General features: G+C 32.0%; 1 protein-coding gene across 1 annotated transcript in view; it reads left to right on the top strand.

Moving 5' to 3' along the window:
* The window catches only part of UBA6 (ubiquitin like modifier activating enzyme 6), a 67837-nt gene that overhangs the window by 34400 nt on the left and 13134 nt on the right, over positions 1 to 20303 (top strand). The window contains exons 14-25 of the mRNA XM_081059820.1: positions 4158 to 4301; positions 6196 to 6263; positions 6772 to 6850; positions 7715 to 7795; positions 11268 to 11345; positions 13034 to 13215; positions 14676 to 14781; positions 16195 to 16284; positions 16392 to 16472; positions 17222 to 17350; positions 19279 to 19330; positions 19418 to 19481. Coding sequence (XP_080915946.1) covers positions 4158 to 4301; positions 6196 to 6263; positions 6772 to 6850; positions 7715 to 7795; positions 11268 to 11345; positions 13034 to 13215; positions 14676 to 14781; positions 16195 to 16284; positions 16392 to 16472; positions 17222 to 17350; positions 19279 to 19330; positions 19418 to 19481 — 1154 coding nt within the window. The remainder of the gene's footprint in view (positions 1 to 4157; positions 4302 to 6195; positions 6264 to 6771; positions 6851 to 7714; positions 7796 to 11267; positions 11346 to 13033; positions 13216 to 14675; positions 14782 to 16194; positions 16285 to 16391; positions 16473 to 17221; positions 17351 to 19278; positions 19331 to 19417; positions 19482 to 20303) is intronic.

Below are 20303 nucleotides of genomic sequence, written 5' to 3'. Positions count from 1 at the left end.
TGGGGGCAGGGCAAAGAGGGTAAAGGGAGTCAAATACAGGTGATGGAAGAAGACTAGACTTTGGGTCGGGAGCACACAATAGAGTATACAGATGTCGTATTGTAAAGTTGTACACCTGAAGTTTATATATAAGTGTACCCCAATAAATTTAATATTAAAATAGAATAGAAATAGCCAAAAACTATAAAGTTAAAAAGTATGAAAAGTTAGATATAGGTTGTTGAAATCTGACTAAAAGGAAGAATGTGATTAGGGGTTTATCAACTTTATTGAGATAAAACTTAAAAGTCAATTTCACCCTTTTCAGGTGTACAGTTATACAAAATTTTATATACAATTAATTCAACTGTACACAATAAATTCAAAGTTTCCAGTTATGTATCTACCAGCACAATCAAAATATAAAACATTTCCACAATGACAAAAGTTTCCTCATACCTCTTTAAAATATCATCTCCTTTTCCTCCAGCCAAACCATGGTAACCACTATAGTTTTGCCTTTTCCAGAATGTCATAAACAAAATCATGCAATATGTATGTAGCCTTTTGAGTCTGGCTTCTTTTACTTGATATAATGAATTTAAGTTTCATCCATGTTGTTGCATGTTCATTCCTTTTTATTGCGGAGTAGTATTCTGATGTTTGTAATAATCCACGGTTTGTTTGTTCTTGCACCAGGTGGTATACATTTGAGTTGTTTTCAATTTGGGCAATTATGAATAAAGCTGCTACAAACATGTGCATACAGATTTTGGTGTGGACATATATTTTCATTTCTCTTTGGTAGACGCCTAATAGTGTATTACAGTCATAGGATAGATACATATGTTTAACTTTATAAGAAACTACCAAACTGTTTTACAGAATAGTTGTACCATTTTGCATTTCCACCAGAAATGTTATGAGAGTTTGAGTTCTGCATTGTCTCCATAACTTTGTATTATGTTTGTTTTTAGCTGTTAAATGTCTTCAAATCTTTGCCTGTTTTTTAATTATCTCATTTCCTTTCTTTTTCTTTTTTTTTATTAGTATTGAATATTTTCTTTTTGATTCAGACAGTTCTTTATGTATTTTGGATGTCAGACCTTTATCAGATACATGTTTCACAGTATTCTCTTCCAACCTGTAAGTTGTGTTTTCATTTTGTTAGTGTCTTTTGAAAAGCAGGTTTTTAATTTTGAAGTTCAATTTATCAATTTTTCTTTCTGTGTTTTTAACCCAAGGTCACACTTTTGTCTGGTTTTCTTCTAGAAGTTAATAGTTTAGGGAATTCATTTTTTTTATACCATACAAAGCATAGATCAGGTGTACATAACTACATTTTGAATTCATTATGTACAGTTTTGTACTTTTGTGAATTCATTTTTTTACACCTTGCCTGGTATACATCAAGGTTAATTTTTATGTATATGAACATCCAGTAATCTAGCCCAGTTATTGAAAAGACATTTCTTTCCTCATTTTTTTTCGATATCTGTTGACAATTTATTGATCATGTGTGTGTAGCGCTATTTCTGAACTATTATCTTCCATTGATTGTTTCTATTCTTTTGCTGCCCTGTTTCCCCGAAAATAAGACCTAGTCAGACAATCAGCTCTAAGGCGTCTTTTGGAGAAAAATTAATATAAGACCCAGTGTTATGTTATGTTATGTTATGTTATATCTTATATCTTATATTAAAGGCCCAGTCTTATAGTAAAATAAGACCGGGTCTTACATTAATTTTTGCTCCAAAAGACGCATTAGAGCTGATTGTCCAGCTAAGTCTGTTTTTCGGGGAAACACGATAGCATCATCCTATTTTGATTACTTTAGCAGTATAGTAAGTCTGGAAATCAGTTTTGGGTCTTTTTCATATTTCTCAGAGTCCAGAATTGCAGTATTCCTGAATTTTCAATTTTTAAACTTAGATGTTTTAAATTTTTTCTGTAGCCTTTATACTTGAAAGGCAGCTGGGATGGATATAAACTTCTAGTCCCTTACTTTCTTTGGTAATATTTTGTTTTACATCTTATTGTTGAGAAATATCATACCAGCTTAATTTTCTTACTCTTAATAAGTAATCTGGTCATTTTGCTTTGAGACTCTAATTTTTTTCTGCTGTATAATTTTTCATCTGTAAAGTCTTAATAGTTTTACCAAGTTATGTCTCAGCATTGATTATTTAGTCAGATTTCCCAGGTCCACGTTGATACAGAGGTTTAGATTTTCTTTTCTTTATTTATTCCCTTCTTTGCGGGGGTGGGGGGAGGTGTGAGGAATAGATGATTTTGGTTCTTAGTTATTAAGTTTCTGATTCAAGGTCGAGTTTTTTATGTTTGTTTTCTCATATCTCCAAGTATTTGTTAAGGATGTATAATTCACTCAATCAAATTTCCTTTGCCTTGTGATTAGTTTGGGGGAGAAATTTTCAGTAGCTGAAATGTTTTTATTCTAGTTTTCTGTTTCTTTCTTACATTAGCTTTGTATGGTAAACTGATTTTTTGCTCTTTTTTTTGGACAGGGCAAGGGTTTTGGGTGCTTTTTAGATTTGTATTTCTAGAACCCCTCTTCTCTCCAGATACCGAAAATGATATTCTTTAATGGATGGATGGATGGTTGGTTGGTTGGTTGGTTGGTTGGTTGGTTGGTTGGTTGGTTGGTTGGTTTTGTGGGGGTACGTATGTGTGATGTGTCTTGTGGATTTCTGATTTCTGTCAAATCCTTAATTTTCCTCTCTTCTTTCTTTACCCTTCTCTGTCAAAGGGTATATTCACTTTCTAGTTACATCATTCTCTCCCAGAGACATTCTTTCACCATAGCCATTGCTGAGATTGACCATATTTCACACATGTTTCAGTAATGTTTACCCTTGTTGTGAGACCTTCTGTTTTCTGAGGATGATTTTGTTGTTACACATATCCTGCTTTGTGCAGGTTTGTAGCAATATGAAATCCAGAAATAGTTCTGTTGGAGTTTGGTACTTATTTTTCTATTTATGGGTAATTTTAAGTTCATAATATTCTTTGTTTTCTATTAATACTGAAGTCCTGCCACTGATTTATTTCACTTCTTGTAGATATGTATCTTCTGCAGATTTAGGCCATTGCCATTGTCCTAGAGCTTCTGTTAACATTTTCGTTTTCAATATTATCACTGCCACCAATATCCGCATTCAAAATGGTACAGATTAAATGAAATCATAATCTGAGTTGAGTTTAGTGCTAAATAGTTGAAAAATAATGAGAAATACAAATTTGAAATGGAGTGGAATAGTGACTAGACAGTAGCCTCATTCTGTGTTACTGATACCTTTGAGAATGTAATAAAAGCTATCCTCTTCTCCCCCTAAATGCAGAAGTATTATTTTACACAAGAGTTCAGGAGATGAATTGAGCCCTACTTTAATCTTAAAGTTAACATTAAGACTAATATTCAAAGAATAGGAAGAGAAAGAGAAGATAGTTTAAGATCTTTGTCACAGATAAGAAAATATCTAAAATAATATCTCTAAAATCCAATTCTTCAATATTTCCTTAAAAATACTAATCTTAGTTTGAGAAATATTTCAGGTCTAGTATGCTAATGAGAATTTTGTAATGATTAGCTCTTACATTAGATTATTATGCAAAAGTGCCATTATGCTCTTAATTTTTTTCTAAAGTGCCTTTTTTTACAATGTATTGCTTCATTATTTTTCACACTGTTTATTTACTACTTTGAGTACAAGCTGATAGCTACTTCTCATTTTTATGAATCATTTTATTTTTCTTTCCATTTATCTAGGTTCAAGATTTTTCCATAGTTTTCATTAAAACAATTTTTTTGAAATTCTGGTTGTTTATAAATATTGACATATATCACAGAGCTGTTCTTTAACAAAAACTGTGAATGTTAGATATTCCAGTTAATTCTAAATGGTACCCTAGTGTAGCATAAAAAGCCAGAGAGTAAAAATGGCAGGTACTGGTAAAGAGAAATACTGCTTAGGATTACTGATGTGCAATTGGGTCTTTTATTGTGAGATTGGAACTTTTATAGAACTTAAAAACTATTTATTGGGAAATTGAGTAACTTTTTTGAGTTAAGCTCTAATTCTCATATTTAAATCATTGAAACTTTGAGTGTAGTATGTAAATATTGCTAATATTATTGTCTTTCATGGCTTGTGTTTCAGCCTGAAGTAAATGCTGACATTGTGCGTTGGCTCTCTTGGACTGCTCAAGGCTTTTTACCCCCACTTGCTGCAGCAGTAGGAGGTGTTGCCAGCCAAGAAGTGTTGAAAGCTGTGACAGGAAAGTTTTCTCCTTTGTGCCAGTGGGTTAGTTCTGTATTTTAATATTTTTTATATGTAAGATTGAGTTAGCCACCCATACAATGAATTTCTGTTATGAATTATAGTATTAATATATTATAAAAGCAGCCTTAAAATATTTTTTGATGCATGAGGAAAATGTGTCATGCCACCAAAACTAAATTCTGTAATTGAAAGTGATAAATATCATATGTTGAGGCTATTGGACTGCAACCCAAAGTTGCATTCTAGGATATATTTCCTCATTTGTGACAGTGAGGGAATGAATTTTATATCCTTAATCTTTAGTCCCCTCTATTATTAACTTAGCACTCATGGATTCTCAGGACTCTTGAACTTGTTCCATGGAATCTTTGGCATCATGAATCTTCAGAATCCCTTCCTAGGTATACATTTCTAAAGGTAGAAAGCATGGGAGTGGTAGAGTTTAGAACTATATAGGGTAAAAAACTCGTAAGATGGAATATAAACCCCCATTTCTGTTAACAGAAGGAACAATTGGCAGAGAGTATCCAAGGATACTCTTTAGGCCTTTTTTTTTTTGAAACACTTTAAACATTTATCATTTTTTTATTTTTGAAGAAGTGCCCACATAATGCCATTTTGATGCTGAATTATTTGGTTTATTTTAATACAGAGTACAAGTTCATTTGTAAAAGTCTGAATTAGATACAGCTGTTAACAGCATGAGAAATAATATGAATTATGTTATTAATATAGATTCTGTGTTATAACTAAATAATAACCATTTGGTCATGTTCCAGTTTAGCCACATAAGTAGCTTATCTGAAATTGGGTGACTTAGTTCTTTTTTTCATTAGCTTAAACTAATTCTGTTTGATATTTTTTTTAAATGCTAAAATTGTGGCTTCCTAGATCAGCTCCTCTATATAGTGTGTAATTATAAGTGCCATATAACATACCCAAGCTGGAAAATAAATATAGACTAGGCACTTTCTCATCAAAGACTAATCAAATTACTGTGGGGCCCAAAAAATCATTTTTCTCCCGCCTTCTAAGTTCTTTTAGCTGGGCTTTTAAGTAAATTAACATGAGACAGAATGACAGGAGACAATGTCTAAAATTTATTACAAATGTACATGTGGGGATTCCATAAGAATATGAGGCCCCATGGAGACATTGGGCAGCTGAGGCTTATATGCCACCTGGACAAAAGAGAGGGAGGCAGGAGTCTGGAATTTCAAAGGGAAAGCAGACAATTTACAGACAGATGAGAAAGAGCAAATATGTGATAAACACTTGCTGGGTCACCCAGAAACTGTTGAACACAAAGGGAAGTTCAACAAATAGGTTTTGCTAGATTTCTCCCTATCTGCCACATTTAGTTTATATTATAATAAGGAGATGCTTCCTTCCTTTAAGCAGGTTTTTCTATCTGAAATCCTTTAAGCAGGTAAAGGGGAAGGATTAAATTTCTTTCTGAATCTTTCATTCTTAATAACCAGCTTAAAATCAATATCCCAAAAGGCATATTTTGGGGTGGCAAAACTTTGGTCCCCTTCGTTACTTATTCAAATGTAGCTGAAATTGCATGAGGCTTCCACAGTTTTCAGTGTAGTTATAAGATTTGGAAGATTCGTGAGATTTGGAAGTAAGATTTCTTTTTGTTTATTAAAATTAAAATATATCATCTTTAAGATGGCTAAGTGACATGAATTAAATTAATCTTGTGACAGATTCTTCAGGTTTAATTATTGTTTTAATAAAAGAATACAGGAATGTATGTTGTATGAAAAACAAGTGTATTTTAATGTTATTTACTTGGAATTGGTATTTTTATCATTGTTTTCCTTAATTATTAAGTAACTACAGAAGAGAACTCCTTTTCCTAGTAATTTGCATTTCATACATAATTTGTGTTTTTATCCACTACTTTAAGTTATACATTGAAGCAGCCGATATTGTCGAATCCTTAGGCAAACCTGAACATGAAGAATTTCTCCCACGGTAATACTGAAATTTCTGTTGTTTTTTTCTTATTTGTATGTTTATAAAAGGCAACTAGATTAAAGGAATTTTTGTTTAAATATGCATTTGTTTTAAATGTCTTTTCTCCTAACTCATTTACTTCTGCAGTCATTTCTTCTCTATTTAGAGGTTACATGTCATAATGATGCCGTGTCTCTTTACCACTTTATAAATAATGAGTGTAAAGTTTTAAATTGTACATTTTCATGAGAATGTTTAGCATTCAAAATACCATTGTGATGTTAGACGAAAACAGTTGCTATCTGCAACTTTTATTTATATCAGTGTTTCACTTTTTTGAGTCACAAATACAAATCTCTTTGAATATCTGATAAAAGCTTATGAATTCATTCTTCCCAAAATTCACATAGCCCAAAGTTCTGCTTTCAATTTAAAGTACATTAAGTTTGTATTAACAATAATGAAACTAATCTTAATAATGTTTTTAATGTCTTTCTGTTTTGTTGGTATGTGTTATTTTCTTTAGAGGAGATAGATATGATGCCTTACGAGCCTGCATTGGAGACACTTTGTGTCAGAAGCTACAAAATTTGAATATCTTCTTAGTAAGTACGAATAATGAGAATAAATAGCACAAACTGTTGTTGTATATCATCAGGTTAATTTATTAAAGCAAATTTGAGTCTAAGTGAGTACAATTCCTAATGCAGTAGATATATAGTAAATGTTTAAAACAGGAGTTTGCAAACTGGCCTGCAGACCACATTCATCTTGCTGCCTGATTTTATAAATAAAGTTTCATTGAAACACGGCCAAGCCCATTCATTTATGTATTGTCTTTGGCTTCTTTTATGCTGTAATAGTGGAGTCGAATGGTTGAGACAGAGACCATAAGGCCTGTAAAGCTGAAAATATTTACTGTCTGGCCTTTATGGAGAAAGTTTGCCAACCCCTGATTTAAAGAATTAGCACATTTAAAAGATGATATGAATGTGATAGTTCAAACATGAAATGATTTTCTAGAAATATATTAAAAATTGGTTAGGTTTTCATTTATTGTTTTCCTCACCAGATGAGGAAATATGTAGGTAGAGTCTTACCTTTCTTAAATATCCAAGGAATCTTTTTCATTAAACTGTTGCACTGATATTTTGTGCTGTTTGTTTCTATCTTATGTAAAAAATGAGTTCAGTGTTTGGCTTTTGTTTGGAATTTTAAAATGTCTTCTGTTTAAAGGAAATGTAAGTATTGTGTGTTTTTTTAATTTATATATTTTTTTCTTTAATGGAGAACAAATAATGGAATCAGAAACAAGTTAAATACTTTAAAACAAATCACAAATGTTCAAATTATTTTAAAAAATATGTATTTATTATAACTTCGCATTTGATGAAAATTAAGATGAAATTGCTTTTAAGGAAGTAGAAGTTCTGATTTTATTTAATATGATGTATTTTTCTCCTCCATAGGTAGGATGTGGAGCCATAGGCTGTGAAATGTTAAAAAATTTTGCTTTACTTGGTGTTGGCACAAGCAAAGAGAATGGAATGGTAAGATATAAATCTTTGAGAGTTAAAAGTTTATATTTCCTTTGCTTCCAGTTTTGAACTGAATTTGACTAAATATGAGTAGATTTGAAATACTGATTTTTGAGGATAGATCATTAAGCTAGAAATTGGAAGATTCTGATTCTACTCTGACTACTTTTCAAAAGTGATGTGACCTTACGGCAAATTACTTTAATTCTCTGCTCCTAATTTTCTTTCTCGAAACTGCAAAACTTATATCTGTACTACCAACCTCATGATGTTATTGCTAACATTAAATGTGAATTCTATAAAGTACATTAATATTGTTATTATTTTATTAGATACTACTTATTATTAAGTAATTATTTAAGATGGGAAAAGCTAACATTAGAAAATTGAAGAATATTCAGATATAATTTGAATTGGTGATTATCAAAAGAAGAAGGAATATTGTAAACTTGGGTCTACAATTAAAATTCTTAAGACTATAAGTGTGTGAGTTAATTGGGAAGCTATGTTATATATTTAAATAAAAATATATTTCACTTTAAGATGTAAACTGGCTTCCCAGAGTAGTGATTTCATAGATGTATCATGGTTACTAAAAGTGAGTAATTATCACTAAAACTTATATGGTAGTTCACATTTTATAGTTAATTAAACTGGGTTTATTTTTTTCGCTTAAATAACGTGTTTGTTACTATTGCAGTTATGAGCAAATCTTCTACGTTTATATTATTCCTCCTCCTAATTTCTAAATTGTGTCCCTCCTAATTTCTAAATTGTGTCCCTCCTCCTAATTTCTAAATTGTATCCCACAAAACCTCTATTAGTTCTGGTGGTTTTAAAAGATAATTCTCAAAAAAAAAGAAAAAAAAATTGTTGGTTACATAAGTTTGGTAATCACCTAGATACTTTGACTTCTTGGAAATTCACAATGCATATTAGCATATAAAGATCAGGAAAAGAACTACAGTAAACAGACTTACTGACTTCAGGTAACAAAACAAGGTATGTTAGTATGGATAGATTTTTATCCTACTGCAAACACATAGATTTGCTATATAAATTTTTATAAGTCTTTGTACAAATTATCTGCAGAGAAGGAAAGAGGAATCTCCAAGTTCTGGAAGCCAAAGGAGAAATTCCTGAGTTAAAATCTATGGTGACTCACAAGCATTTCTATCTTTTTTTCCTTTTTTAAAGATTTTTTTTTTTATTAGGAAAGGGGAACAGGACTTTATTGGGGAACAGTGTGTACTTCCAGGATTTTTTTCCAAGTCAAGTTATTGTCCTTTCAATCTTAGTTGTGGAGGGCGCAGCTCAGCTTCAAGTTGTCCTTTCCGTCTTAGTTGAGGAGGGCGCAGCTCAGCTCCAGGTCCAGTTGCCGTTGCTAGTTGCAGGAGGCACAGCCCACCATCCCTTGCAGGAGTCGAACCGGCAACCTTGTGGTTGAGAGTCCACTGGCCCATGTGGGAATTGAACAGGCAGCCTTCGGAGTTAGGAGCATGGAGCTCTAACTGCCTGAGCCACTGGGCCGGCCCACATTTCTATCTTGAATATGTGTCTAAAACATTAAATAAAGAGGTCACTCACAAGAAATTAAAGCTCAGAGCATGTACCACAGTGGCGTATGGAGTCCAAAATTATGTCATAAGAATTTCAAGCATAGGATTGAATATAGCAAATTTAGGATTATTGAAACCTCCAAATCTCTGACTAAAACAAATGCAGAATTGCATCATAATGATACATACACACACTCAGAGTACATAAGACTATGCAGGAAAATCAACATCCATTCAAAATGGTTCACAATGAAAAATGATGATCCTCTAGAAAAAGGATACCTACTACGTGGAAGAAGAATCAGCCAAGGTAAATGAAAAAATTTGCCCTGTAAGAAGTATAGATAACAGGAGCGCTACAGGTAATAGAACAAACTAAAATAAAATTAGAAACGACCATAAAGAGAGAAAGAATAGAAACATGAGGGGGGGAAGGTACTGAAATTCTTACAAAGAGCCAAACAAGAACTTCTGTATAGTTAGTGAGCTTAAAAATCAGATATAGCTGAAGCAAGAATTTATGAATTAGAAGATACATGTAAGTACCCAGAATGTAGTACAGGAAGATATATTTGTAATGAAAGAGAATTAATTTGCTTGGTCCAACGTAAGTGTAGTAGAATTTCAAGAGAGAATAAAGATAATGGAGAAGAAGCAATGTATTCCAAACATAATGACAGAAGTTGACAGAGTTGAAGAGACAAGTGTATTCAGATTCAAAAGGTAAACTAGTCCCAAGCAAATCAAAGGCAAAGCTAAAAAGAAAGATTACCTAGTAGACTTCTCATCAAGAAATGCATTCCTAAAGATAGGGAAGCCAATCTTCATCGTACAAGGGCAAATCCAGATTTCTATATTCAGCTACATTATCTTTAAAGACAAGCAAAATGATGCAAGATTATCACTTACTGGTTCTCACTGAAAGAACTATTAGATAACATGAGCAATACATGAAGCAAGAGTAAGTAGAGGCATTTGTCAACATTCTTAGATTTATTTTAAACTTTTTTAATTAAAATATTGTCTGATTTGGCAGTGGAATGCTTAAAAAGAAGTAAAACCTTCCCTGATAACATGAAAATCAGGAGGTAGAATTCATATATCTTCTAATTGTTCAGGAGGAAGATATTTTGATTAACTTTAACTTTTAAGTCACAGGTTCATGTTAAAAATTTTAGTATATAGATGTTTAACTTCCAAACTGTTCAGTTGTGGAGAAGGTGAAGCTGGAATCAAGAAAATTTGATCAATCCAGTAGAAGACGAATGTGGAGGGGATAAAAAGTTGGGTTGGGGGAGGTGGGAAAAAACAAAACCTTATATCAGTAATCACAATAATTATATATTAATTTTTTTGATAAAAGATATTTTCTATTTGGCTTTTTTTCTATTTAAAAAAGACACCCTCTAGCACATAATTACATAGAAATGTTGAAAACAAAAGAAACAGTTATATAAGGGAAATAACAACTAAAAGAAAGTGAATGAATATGTTTGTGAACACCAGTCAACATCTAACAACTGGAACACACTGAGAAATACTGCTTTTAGTCAAATCTTGTATACAAATACTAGCTTAAGTGATTAAAAAAGAAGAGCTAGCTCCTCTGGGTAATCTATTACATTTCTAAAATACGATAGTAAGGTTTTCGCCTCTATTTTGTTATAAATAGAAAAAATGTGTTAAGCAGGAATTGCAGTTGGTTTCAACTGTTTTGTTTGACATGTTCCTATGCTAAACATTAAGTATAGGTATAAAAAAAGTACTATTGGTAATCATTTGGAATATTTCTATTCATATAACTTTTACCAGCCAAAATAATTCAGAATAAATTGTGGGAATTGTTTTAGTCATCCTGAGAAAACCAAAATAGATTTAAACTTACTTGTTATGTAATTTCAGCCATTTCCTTTTCTTGATAATAGGTTACAGTTACAGATCCAGACTTGATTGAAAAATCCAACTTGAATAGACAGTTCTTATTTCGTCCTCATCACATACAGGTATGCTGTTTTTCTGTGTTTCAATTTTAAATCATCTGTTGTGTTATACAAAACAGACTTTACTTTTTATAAGTAAAAGATAACAAGCATAATGTTATTGACAAGCATAATCTTTATTAGAATCTCAAATTATCAAATAATGGGAATGATTATGGGGAAACTATATACTTATTTTTTAATGTAAAATAATGGTTTTGGTATTGATTTTGAATATGAAAAGCTGAGTGGTTTTCATATTCAAATGGATATGAAATTTTTTTGTTTTGTGATCACCACAGTGAGTCTACATGTATAATTTTAGAAACTAAGGATATGTATAGAAACAAGTTCTCTAATTTGAAATGTTAAAAGATCACAAATTTTTCCTGTTCGTTTTTTTGTCTATTACAAAACAGGTAAAGTTTAGCACTTAGAATTTTGTGCTCTTTTGATCTTGTTTGACTATTTAACATCACTTTTTATTGTAAAATAATGCTTGTTATCAATCTCTTTTATAGATCAAAATATTTAAGTCAAGAAAAGAAGTTTAGGCAGTCAAGCAAATTTGCTTTTACTTTTTTCACTATATTTTTAAACAACTCACATCATAGTTAACTAAGTTTAACTAATGTCATGAAACAGAACAGTAACTAAAGCAGGTGGCATGGTTAACCTAATTGCCTCACCTTTCCAAATATAAAGAACTCAGTAACAGAGTCTCTCCTAACTAAAATATATGTCACAATATTCATTTACTTTGTGTATTTTACTTATAGAAGAACTATGAAGTCCTGTTTATTCTTGTTTTACTGAGATCTAACAGTTTCTGCTTTGTATGTACACTGACAGCACTGAGAAGTAAAAACATGTCATTTTAACAATGTGAAAAGAGACAGAAATACGATTAAAAGTAGATGCGTGTATTCAGAGTGGTCTATAGATATTTAGTGTCAGAGCCAGTACTCCCAAATGAATTCTGATGACACTTGAAATGACACTAAAGAATGAATTTTATTTAGGGTACTCTTTTTATTATAAAACTAAAACATATAAGAATTTAAAAAATATTTCCATCCAGAAATAGTAATGAAATAGCAGTAATTTTTAGTAATAGTAATCTTTAAAAGATTTCATTCCCAAATTTGATTTCCACTCTGGGTGGTGAACACACAGTGGGATTTATAGATGATGTAATACAGAATTGTATACCTGAAATCTATGTAATTTTACTAACAATTGTCACCCCAATAAATTTTTAAAAATAATAAAAAAATAAAAATAAAAGTTTAAAAAAAATAAATAAAATAAAAAATTAGATTTCCATACCTGTTAGAGTTCATTTTCTGTGGAATTTGGATTTCTTATATTTTACTGAATGTGGGTTTTTTTTCTAGGCACTTACCCAGTTCAAACCTCATACCTAGGGAAAATACATACTTTTATTTTAATTGGACTTTTAACTAATATTTTAAGAACTAAAGGACTTAGCTCTAAAAGAGAGGTTGTTTAGATTTCACTGGGTAAATTATTTAGACTAATATGTACTACTAAATGTAGTATAACTACAGGGTATGTAATTTCCACAAACTAAAAATTGGTCTCATTACTCTCACCTCGTATATATATTCGAGTGATAAGAATATGTAAGTGCAATCATAGCCTGTATTTTCTGCTTAAATTTATTTCTTCTGTTTTTGATGTTTGTTTAGAAACCTAAAAGCTATACTGCTGCTGATGCAACCCTGAAAATAAATCCTCAAATAAAGATAGATGCACACTTGAACAAAGTATGTCCAGCCACTGAGGCTATTTATAATGATGAGTTCTATACTAAACAAGATATAATTATTACAGCATTAGATAATGTGGAAGCCCGGAGATATGTAGACAGGTATGTTTTTGAAATTCAAGTTCATAAAGAATTGTCTTTCGTTTTTGCTTCTATTTCCCATGCCTATTTGTTTAAAAGTTACTGAATTTTTTTTTTATTATTCTTTATGGTCCTATTGTAGGACTCTTCAAACCCTCTGATAATTTCCCATTATACCTAGGATAAAATTCAAAATCTCTAAATGACCTAAAGGTTTTTTGTAGAGTATCTGCCCTTTGTCCACTACTACATCTTAAAATTTACCTATTTCTTTCCTGGCTCCCCTTATTCCAGCTACATGTTACACGTTTCTTTTTTCAGGTCTTACAGGATATACACATTTTTGCAACTATGTTTTTTTTAAAGGATCTTAAAGAAGTGTAATTACCACACTGCCCAGCAATGTAAGATGATAGAGAAAAAAGAGAGCAGGGCAGAACTCTCAGGGGATATTGAGAAAATGATGAGTAATTCATTTCTGGGGTGGGTATCAAGTCAGAGTACTCTAGCTTTTTTTTCTTTTTATTCTCAGTGACTTGCCACATATTCTCCATCAGCCTCAGGAAATTGTTTATCTTGTTCGAGAACTCTTGACCCCAAATTTCCCTACTTAACTCTTCACCTGTTTTATTTTTTTTCCTCATCCTTTAGTTGCAGCCTAAATGTCTTTTTTCAAACAGGCATTTTTTTTAACCCCCAATTCTAAATTCGAATCTACTATGGTAATCTTTTATAGCATCTAAGCTTTTTCCTTCATAGAAGTTCATATACATATTTATGTAATGTTTGTTTCCTCATTAAATCATTTCTTAGGGACCATTTATTTTCCCATCACTGTATCCTCAGCGCCCAATACATAATGTCATTCAGTAAATATTTGTTAAATAAGTAGATGAATGAATGATTATAATGTATACCCCTTACATAATTTTTCTTACATCATTATATGACTATTGTTAGAGTGCTAGAGCAGATATATTAAAAGAGGAAAATTTACCAATTGAGAGTGTAATGGAAAGTTTGTAATGTTGGGCAGAGGAAGGGAAAAAAAACTTAAAAAGATTAAAGTGTGTATAATATAGGTATTGTAAATATTAAGAAGATATATTGTTTGGGATAAAGAAAACATTGAAAAGATATAATGGGATAGAATTCGTAGCCCGAAAATAACCAAAGAAGAAATAGGAAGCAAGAGAAGAAAGGATAACACAGTTAACCTAGTGGAAAACAAGTTGAAGCCCCAAATTTGGTAGTAGTAGCAGAAGGTAGAGACAAAAATTACTATACTGAACAACAGATTTTGTTGGGGGACGGAGGCGGAAATGATGAATAAGTTGTTTCCTGATAAATGTATCTGTTTCCAAATATTACAATCAAGAAATGATCAATGTGTGAAGTGGTTGTAGAAAGTGGTACAATTTCCTCCACTTATATTGTTATTGATCACTTTTATGTTAATTACCTATTATCTTTTCAAATAGCCGTTGCTTAGCAAATCTGCGGCCCCTCCTGGATTCTGGAACAATGGGCACTAAGGGACACACTGAAGTTATTGTACCTCATTTGACCGAATCCTATAATAGTCATGTAAGTGAATCAATTTTTTAAAGTAATTGTCTCTCTTTCTATCTCACAATTTTTTTTGTCTTCATCAGTCAACCACTTTGATTTAGCTTCCCCAATCTTTCTGTTTTGGAATCTTATTCTTATGTCTACTGTGTATTTCTCAGAGCTGCTTGATTAGCTCTATAACAACCTTTCTACTGGTTACTCCCCTAAAATCTTACTAAAGAATTAGTTTCTCCATGGGAAGATAAAACCATCTATATACATAATAGTGTGTATAAATGATATAGATATATCTTTTTTAACCCCCACGACTAATTTTGAGATGCTGCCAGAGTTGAAAGTCACTGATCTAAGAAATAATTGTAGGCCTTAGGATTTAAAAAAAAATCAACTGAAGTAAAATTGAAAGAAATAGACTTCTTTTACAATTGTAAATATAACTTTATTTAATGAAAATGTTTGGCTTAGTAAAATTTCAAAATTTTTATAAAATTTGTTTTCCCAACTACTCATGAAATCACAAGTTTATATAATAAAAAAATATAGTAGACAAAATTGGTAAGTTTAATTTGAAGTTAATTAGATGGAGGAAATCATGATATGTTGGGTATCATTGGAAAATTTTCAGAGAAGGGAATGAATGTTACAGAATTCCAAAAATTCCCTTGATTCTCTCATTATACTATGTCTCTCCCAAACCTTCATCTCCTATATGCTCTCATTTCATACTCAAAAACCAGAATTTAGTACTCTTGTGGCTTCCCTCTTTGGCTTGTATTTCATAGTATTTCATAGATCAACAAACTAAAACATAATCTTCAAGTAAAAAGAAACGAAGTGAGTCATTTTAGATTGTGTAAACCAATAATCCTAGGCCAGATGTAGCCTGTAATGTAATATGGATTTCTTCGTGGTACTTTTTCACCTAAGATAACATAAGTATTTGCTGTTTATTTAATACACACTTTCTGTAAAAACTACCAAGCATCAAGGACATAATCATACTCCTGAATGTTTTTTTCCATGGAGAAACTCATGGTATGCTGAGCACTGTGTTGGGGATTCTTGAATTACTTTTCAAAGTAGAAACTGTTGTAGTTTTAAATGTAACCTTGATTCTTTGTGGAAAAAAATGAATTATATATGGTAGTCAACCATGAGTACTACATGGGGTACTAAATGAATGCACAGATAATATGTGATAATAGAATTCGTGTTGGTTGTGAACGTTGTTAACAAATAGGTTAAGTGTGAAAAGAATCAACTTTTCTTCTTAGTGCTTAGGAAAGAAGATATAAAAATGTTGGATTTATTTTATTTTTGAATTTAGTTTTTTAATGGTCTTAAATTTAAAACACTCAAGTAAATTCAGTCAATAAAAAATTGTCATTGCTTCTCTTACACCATCTGTTGTCATATGTTGCAAATCAGCGGGATCCCCCAGAAGAGGAAATCCCATTTTGTACTCTAAAATCCTTCCCAGCTGCTATCGAGCATACTATACAGTGGGCAAGAGACAAGGTAAACAAGATCTTTTGTCAAGGAATTGTTTTCGTGGTAGAAAAGAAACTATTTCCAACTTTCAAATAGACTTCTGATTTAACTTTTCCCCCTCTTTTCCTTTATAGTTTGAAAGTTCCTTTTCCCACAAACCTTCATTGTTTAACAGATTTTGGCAAACCTATCCATCTGCAGAAGAAGTCTTGCAGGTAAAAATCAATACATTTTAATAGAGACTTCACACTTTGTATCTGGTTAATCTTATTTTCAAATTCCCTACAAATGGTTCATTTTACCTCCTTAGAAAGGCATTATAACATTATTATTGTTCGTAGAAAGTACATGAGGAATCTGGAAAGTAGCAGGTCACAAATGACCCTTTTTTTTAGTTTGATTGAACTATATGGAATTGCCAATATTTGACCATGTTTGACCCACAAAACAGCAATTCATATAGTTCATAATAAGGATGTTATAATAGTTATAAGAGAGCTACAAATAATAAAGCAGCTTGTTAACCTGAGTTCTAGAGAAACTTTCACTAGTGGACAGTAATATCTCAGATTTATTACTCTCGTGGTGAAGGCACTTCAAAGATATTTTCTTACTGTAATTCTGTATTAAAAAATGCCAACTTTTTAGTACAAAATGTTATTCTTGCACTTCTTATAGTAAGTACATGTTTAATAATAATGTAATTATATAGCGAGCAAGACATGAGGATCACTTGCGAGACAAGAACCTTTAAAGTTAAAATTTCATGTGTTACCTTTTCCCGTTTCCCCTCGAAGAAAGAAAAGGAAGAGAGAAAGGAGAAAGGCAAGGACAAGGAGCTTGAGGTGAAAAAAAATAAAATCATAAGACACATGAGATGGCACTTCAAACTTTGGCTAATACTTCTGGGAATGTGTGTAGGTGTGTTTAATTGGAAATGTTTGTTTTGTTTCTCTCATTTTAGAAGATACAAACTGGACAGAGTTTAGAAGGCTGTTTTCAAGTGATTAAGTTACTTAGCAGAAGACCTAGAAGTTGGTCCCAGTGTGTAGAATTAGCAAGATTAAAGTTTGAAAAATATTTTAACCATAAGGTAAGTATGGATTATGAAAAATTAAGAAAAGTCTGACCTTGGCTCATTTAATTGCTACCAATTAATTTCATTGACCTGAAATGCCTACTCTTTTCTTTCAGGAAGCTTTTCAGAAATGAGTAGTAAATTAAGTGAAAACAAGTGCTGGGCACTCCACTAATTTCTCTTTGAATGTTACTGATTAAAGAATGTGTTTAAACTTCACCCATTGGCTTGATAGTTGTGCATTTAACTGATCTTGTCTTTCTGTGTGCAAAATTGATTTTTAGACAGAGGTTCCTTCTGGAGAATAAGGAATATATTTCATCAATAGTCTAAAAGTAGTTTGTTGTTCAGAGTAAAGCAAGAGACTGAGAAATTCAGTCAGAAATTTTTTTGGAATTTTGCCTTCCCTACCCATATCTGATAATCACATTTGTGTCTGTTTCCTCATTTGTAAAATGGGGATAATAAATTGGTACCTAATTCATAAGTGATAGGTTGGCCGTTAAAGGAACACGTATGGTCAGACAAGTTAAGAAAGTTTTTATTGTTAGAAAAGTATATCGGACTGAGCAAAGACCGCTACAGTCCAGGCTGCATGCCTAAAGGAGACTTGCAGCCCTGAGGGAGGGGGTGAGGAGGGTTTTATAGGGGCTGTGCTGACAGGGTAGTATTGTTTGAACAGAAAATGCTGACTGCCTGTAAGCCAGTAGCTGTTTTGTGGCATTTTCTATTATTGCAAGTTTGGCTCTGTCTGCAGGTACAGGCCAGCAGACATTTTGTTGTTTTCTTGCAGACATGGCTCTGTCTGTAAGTTAAGGTCTCTGAGACCTAACTTTCAGAGACCTAACAATAAGGTATTCATGAAGATCAAATAAGTTAACATAGGTAAAGCATTTAGAACAGAACCTGGCGGATAAATGCTCACTAAATATAGTTGTTGTTCTTACCTCCAATTACTTACAATTGCTAGGATATCTCCTGCACTCTCTTTAGTTTCTCCCTCTCTTCAGTCTTTTACCTATTGAAATATAAAATAAGTTCATCTTTTTAAAAAGGCTTCTTGATTACACTTATCCCTGCTTTTCTCTTCCTTTTTGGCTCTGTTTCTTGGAAAAGTGGTCTTTACTCACCTTTGGCAAGTTCTCATCCAGTAAGGTGTCTTCTTTCCCCACTGCTATTCAAATTATTCTTCCCGTGATTACCATGACCTCTTGTTTCAAAATCTTAAGAACTCTTTGTAGTCCTTATCTTCTGTAGGTTTTTCTGAAACTTTTTACTATGGAAAAATTCAATAATTGAAATGTAGAGAAAATAGTATAATGAACCCTCATGTAATAATCCTCATGTATCTGTCATTCAGGTTTAACAATTATCAACTCATAGATAATCTTATTTTCATCCATAACCCAACCCGATGTGCCCTTCCCCAGATGGTTTTGAAGCAAAGGGTATTTATGAGAAGGGAAAGTGGAATAATTACATGAATAGAAGGAAGGAATTTTTATGGGTGTTAAAAAAAACTAAGGACAGGATTTCTGTAGATGCAAATACTAACATAGGATGCTAATTTTAGAAAATGTGTTTAATTTTCAGTGTGGTAGTCATACTGTCTGCTTTTCCTATCAGCTTTACAAACAGTTTGGAATACCGTGCTGCTTTAGGCTCAATTCAAGGGTTATTTTGTACAGTTTTAGCATTCCAAAGGTTTGAGGAGTAAGACCTGCAAGGCAGTTCCTTTGGGATGGCAGCTCAAACTCCATTTTGAAGTATCTCCATTTATATTATTTTTTTCAGTGCCACACAAACTATAAGTGTTGATTTAAAAATAACAATACAAATTATTTCAGGTATGGGGGGCAGTGAGAATGGACAGATAGCTAGAAGACTTCACTGTGTATTTTTTTATGCATTTTAATTTTTTTTAACTTCATTTTTTTCTTTAGGCTCTTCAGCTTCTTCACTGTTTCCCTCTGGATACTCGATTAAAAGATGGCAGTAAGTATAAGCAAGTGTTGAGAATAAAATTTAATCTAATTACTACTGGCTGCCTACATTTAAAATAATATTTGTATCTTTTGTTAGGTTTGTTTTGGCAATCACCAAAGAGACCTCCCTGTCCAATAAAATTTGATTTCAATGAGCCTTTGTGAGTATTTATATCCAGTTTTATATGCATTCTATGTTGTAAACATTTTAACTGTGTATAGGTTTACATTACTGGGTGAAAATCTCAGACTCTTTAGTGTTGAATTATTGCATCCTTGTTAATCTAAGAGTTAACATAGTCTGGCCAACCAAGCCAGTCACAGCCTTCGTTCTACACAATCTGTTTATATAAGAAACTTTAATTATATGGGGGTAAAAATGATGACTACTACTAAACATCTCCCTGAATAATCTCAAATTAATTTTCAAAGGAGTTGATCTTTGAGTGAATACCTGTATATCTGTCCATATTAGATATATGCTTTATTTACACACACACGCGCGCACACACACACACACACACAGAGGAATACATTTCAATTTAATATTTAACAATTTAGCTTGTTAACCTTCTATCTGTGTTTATTTTAGGCTTCCAATCACCTTATTCTGACTGCTGCTCCTATCAAAGTTTCCTTTCTTTGTTTTTAAATAAACTCATTTGCTTAGTTTGAACCTGATATACACTTTTTAAAACCAAATGTGTAATATTTTCTTACGACTTAAAATGAATTTTCTTTCACTAGTCTTAATTTTTGTTCTTCTGGCTACTCATATCCCCACAGTTGGCGTGATCACTAACTGAATATTGGTGCTTATGAGTATAAGCTTCTAATGTGCTTTTGTTTTGTAGCTTCTGCAATGCTTTGGTCTAGATCACAATTTCACTACCTAACTTTTTTTAAAAAAAATAATCCTTTGACAGAAATTCTGTGGTCATTTTGTTCAACATTTTAAACACTGTAGTTTCTGATGAATTAAA

The sequence above is a fragment of the Rhinolophus hipposideros genome (assembly GCF_964194185.1).
Source record: "Rhinolophus hipposideros genome assembly, chromosome: 1".
NCBI lineage: Eukaryota > Metazoa > Chordata > Mammalia > Chiroptera > Rhinolophidae > Rhinolophus > Rhinolophus hipposideros.
This window is presented reverse-complemented; position numbering and strand designations above follow the sequence as displayed.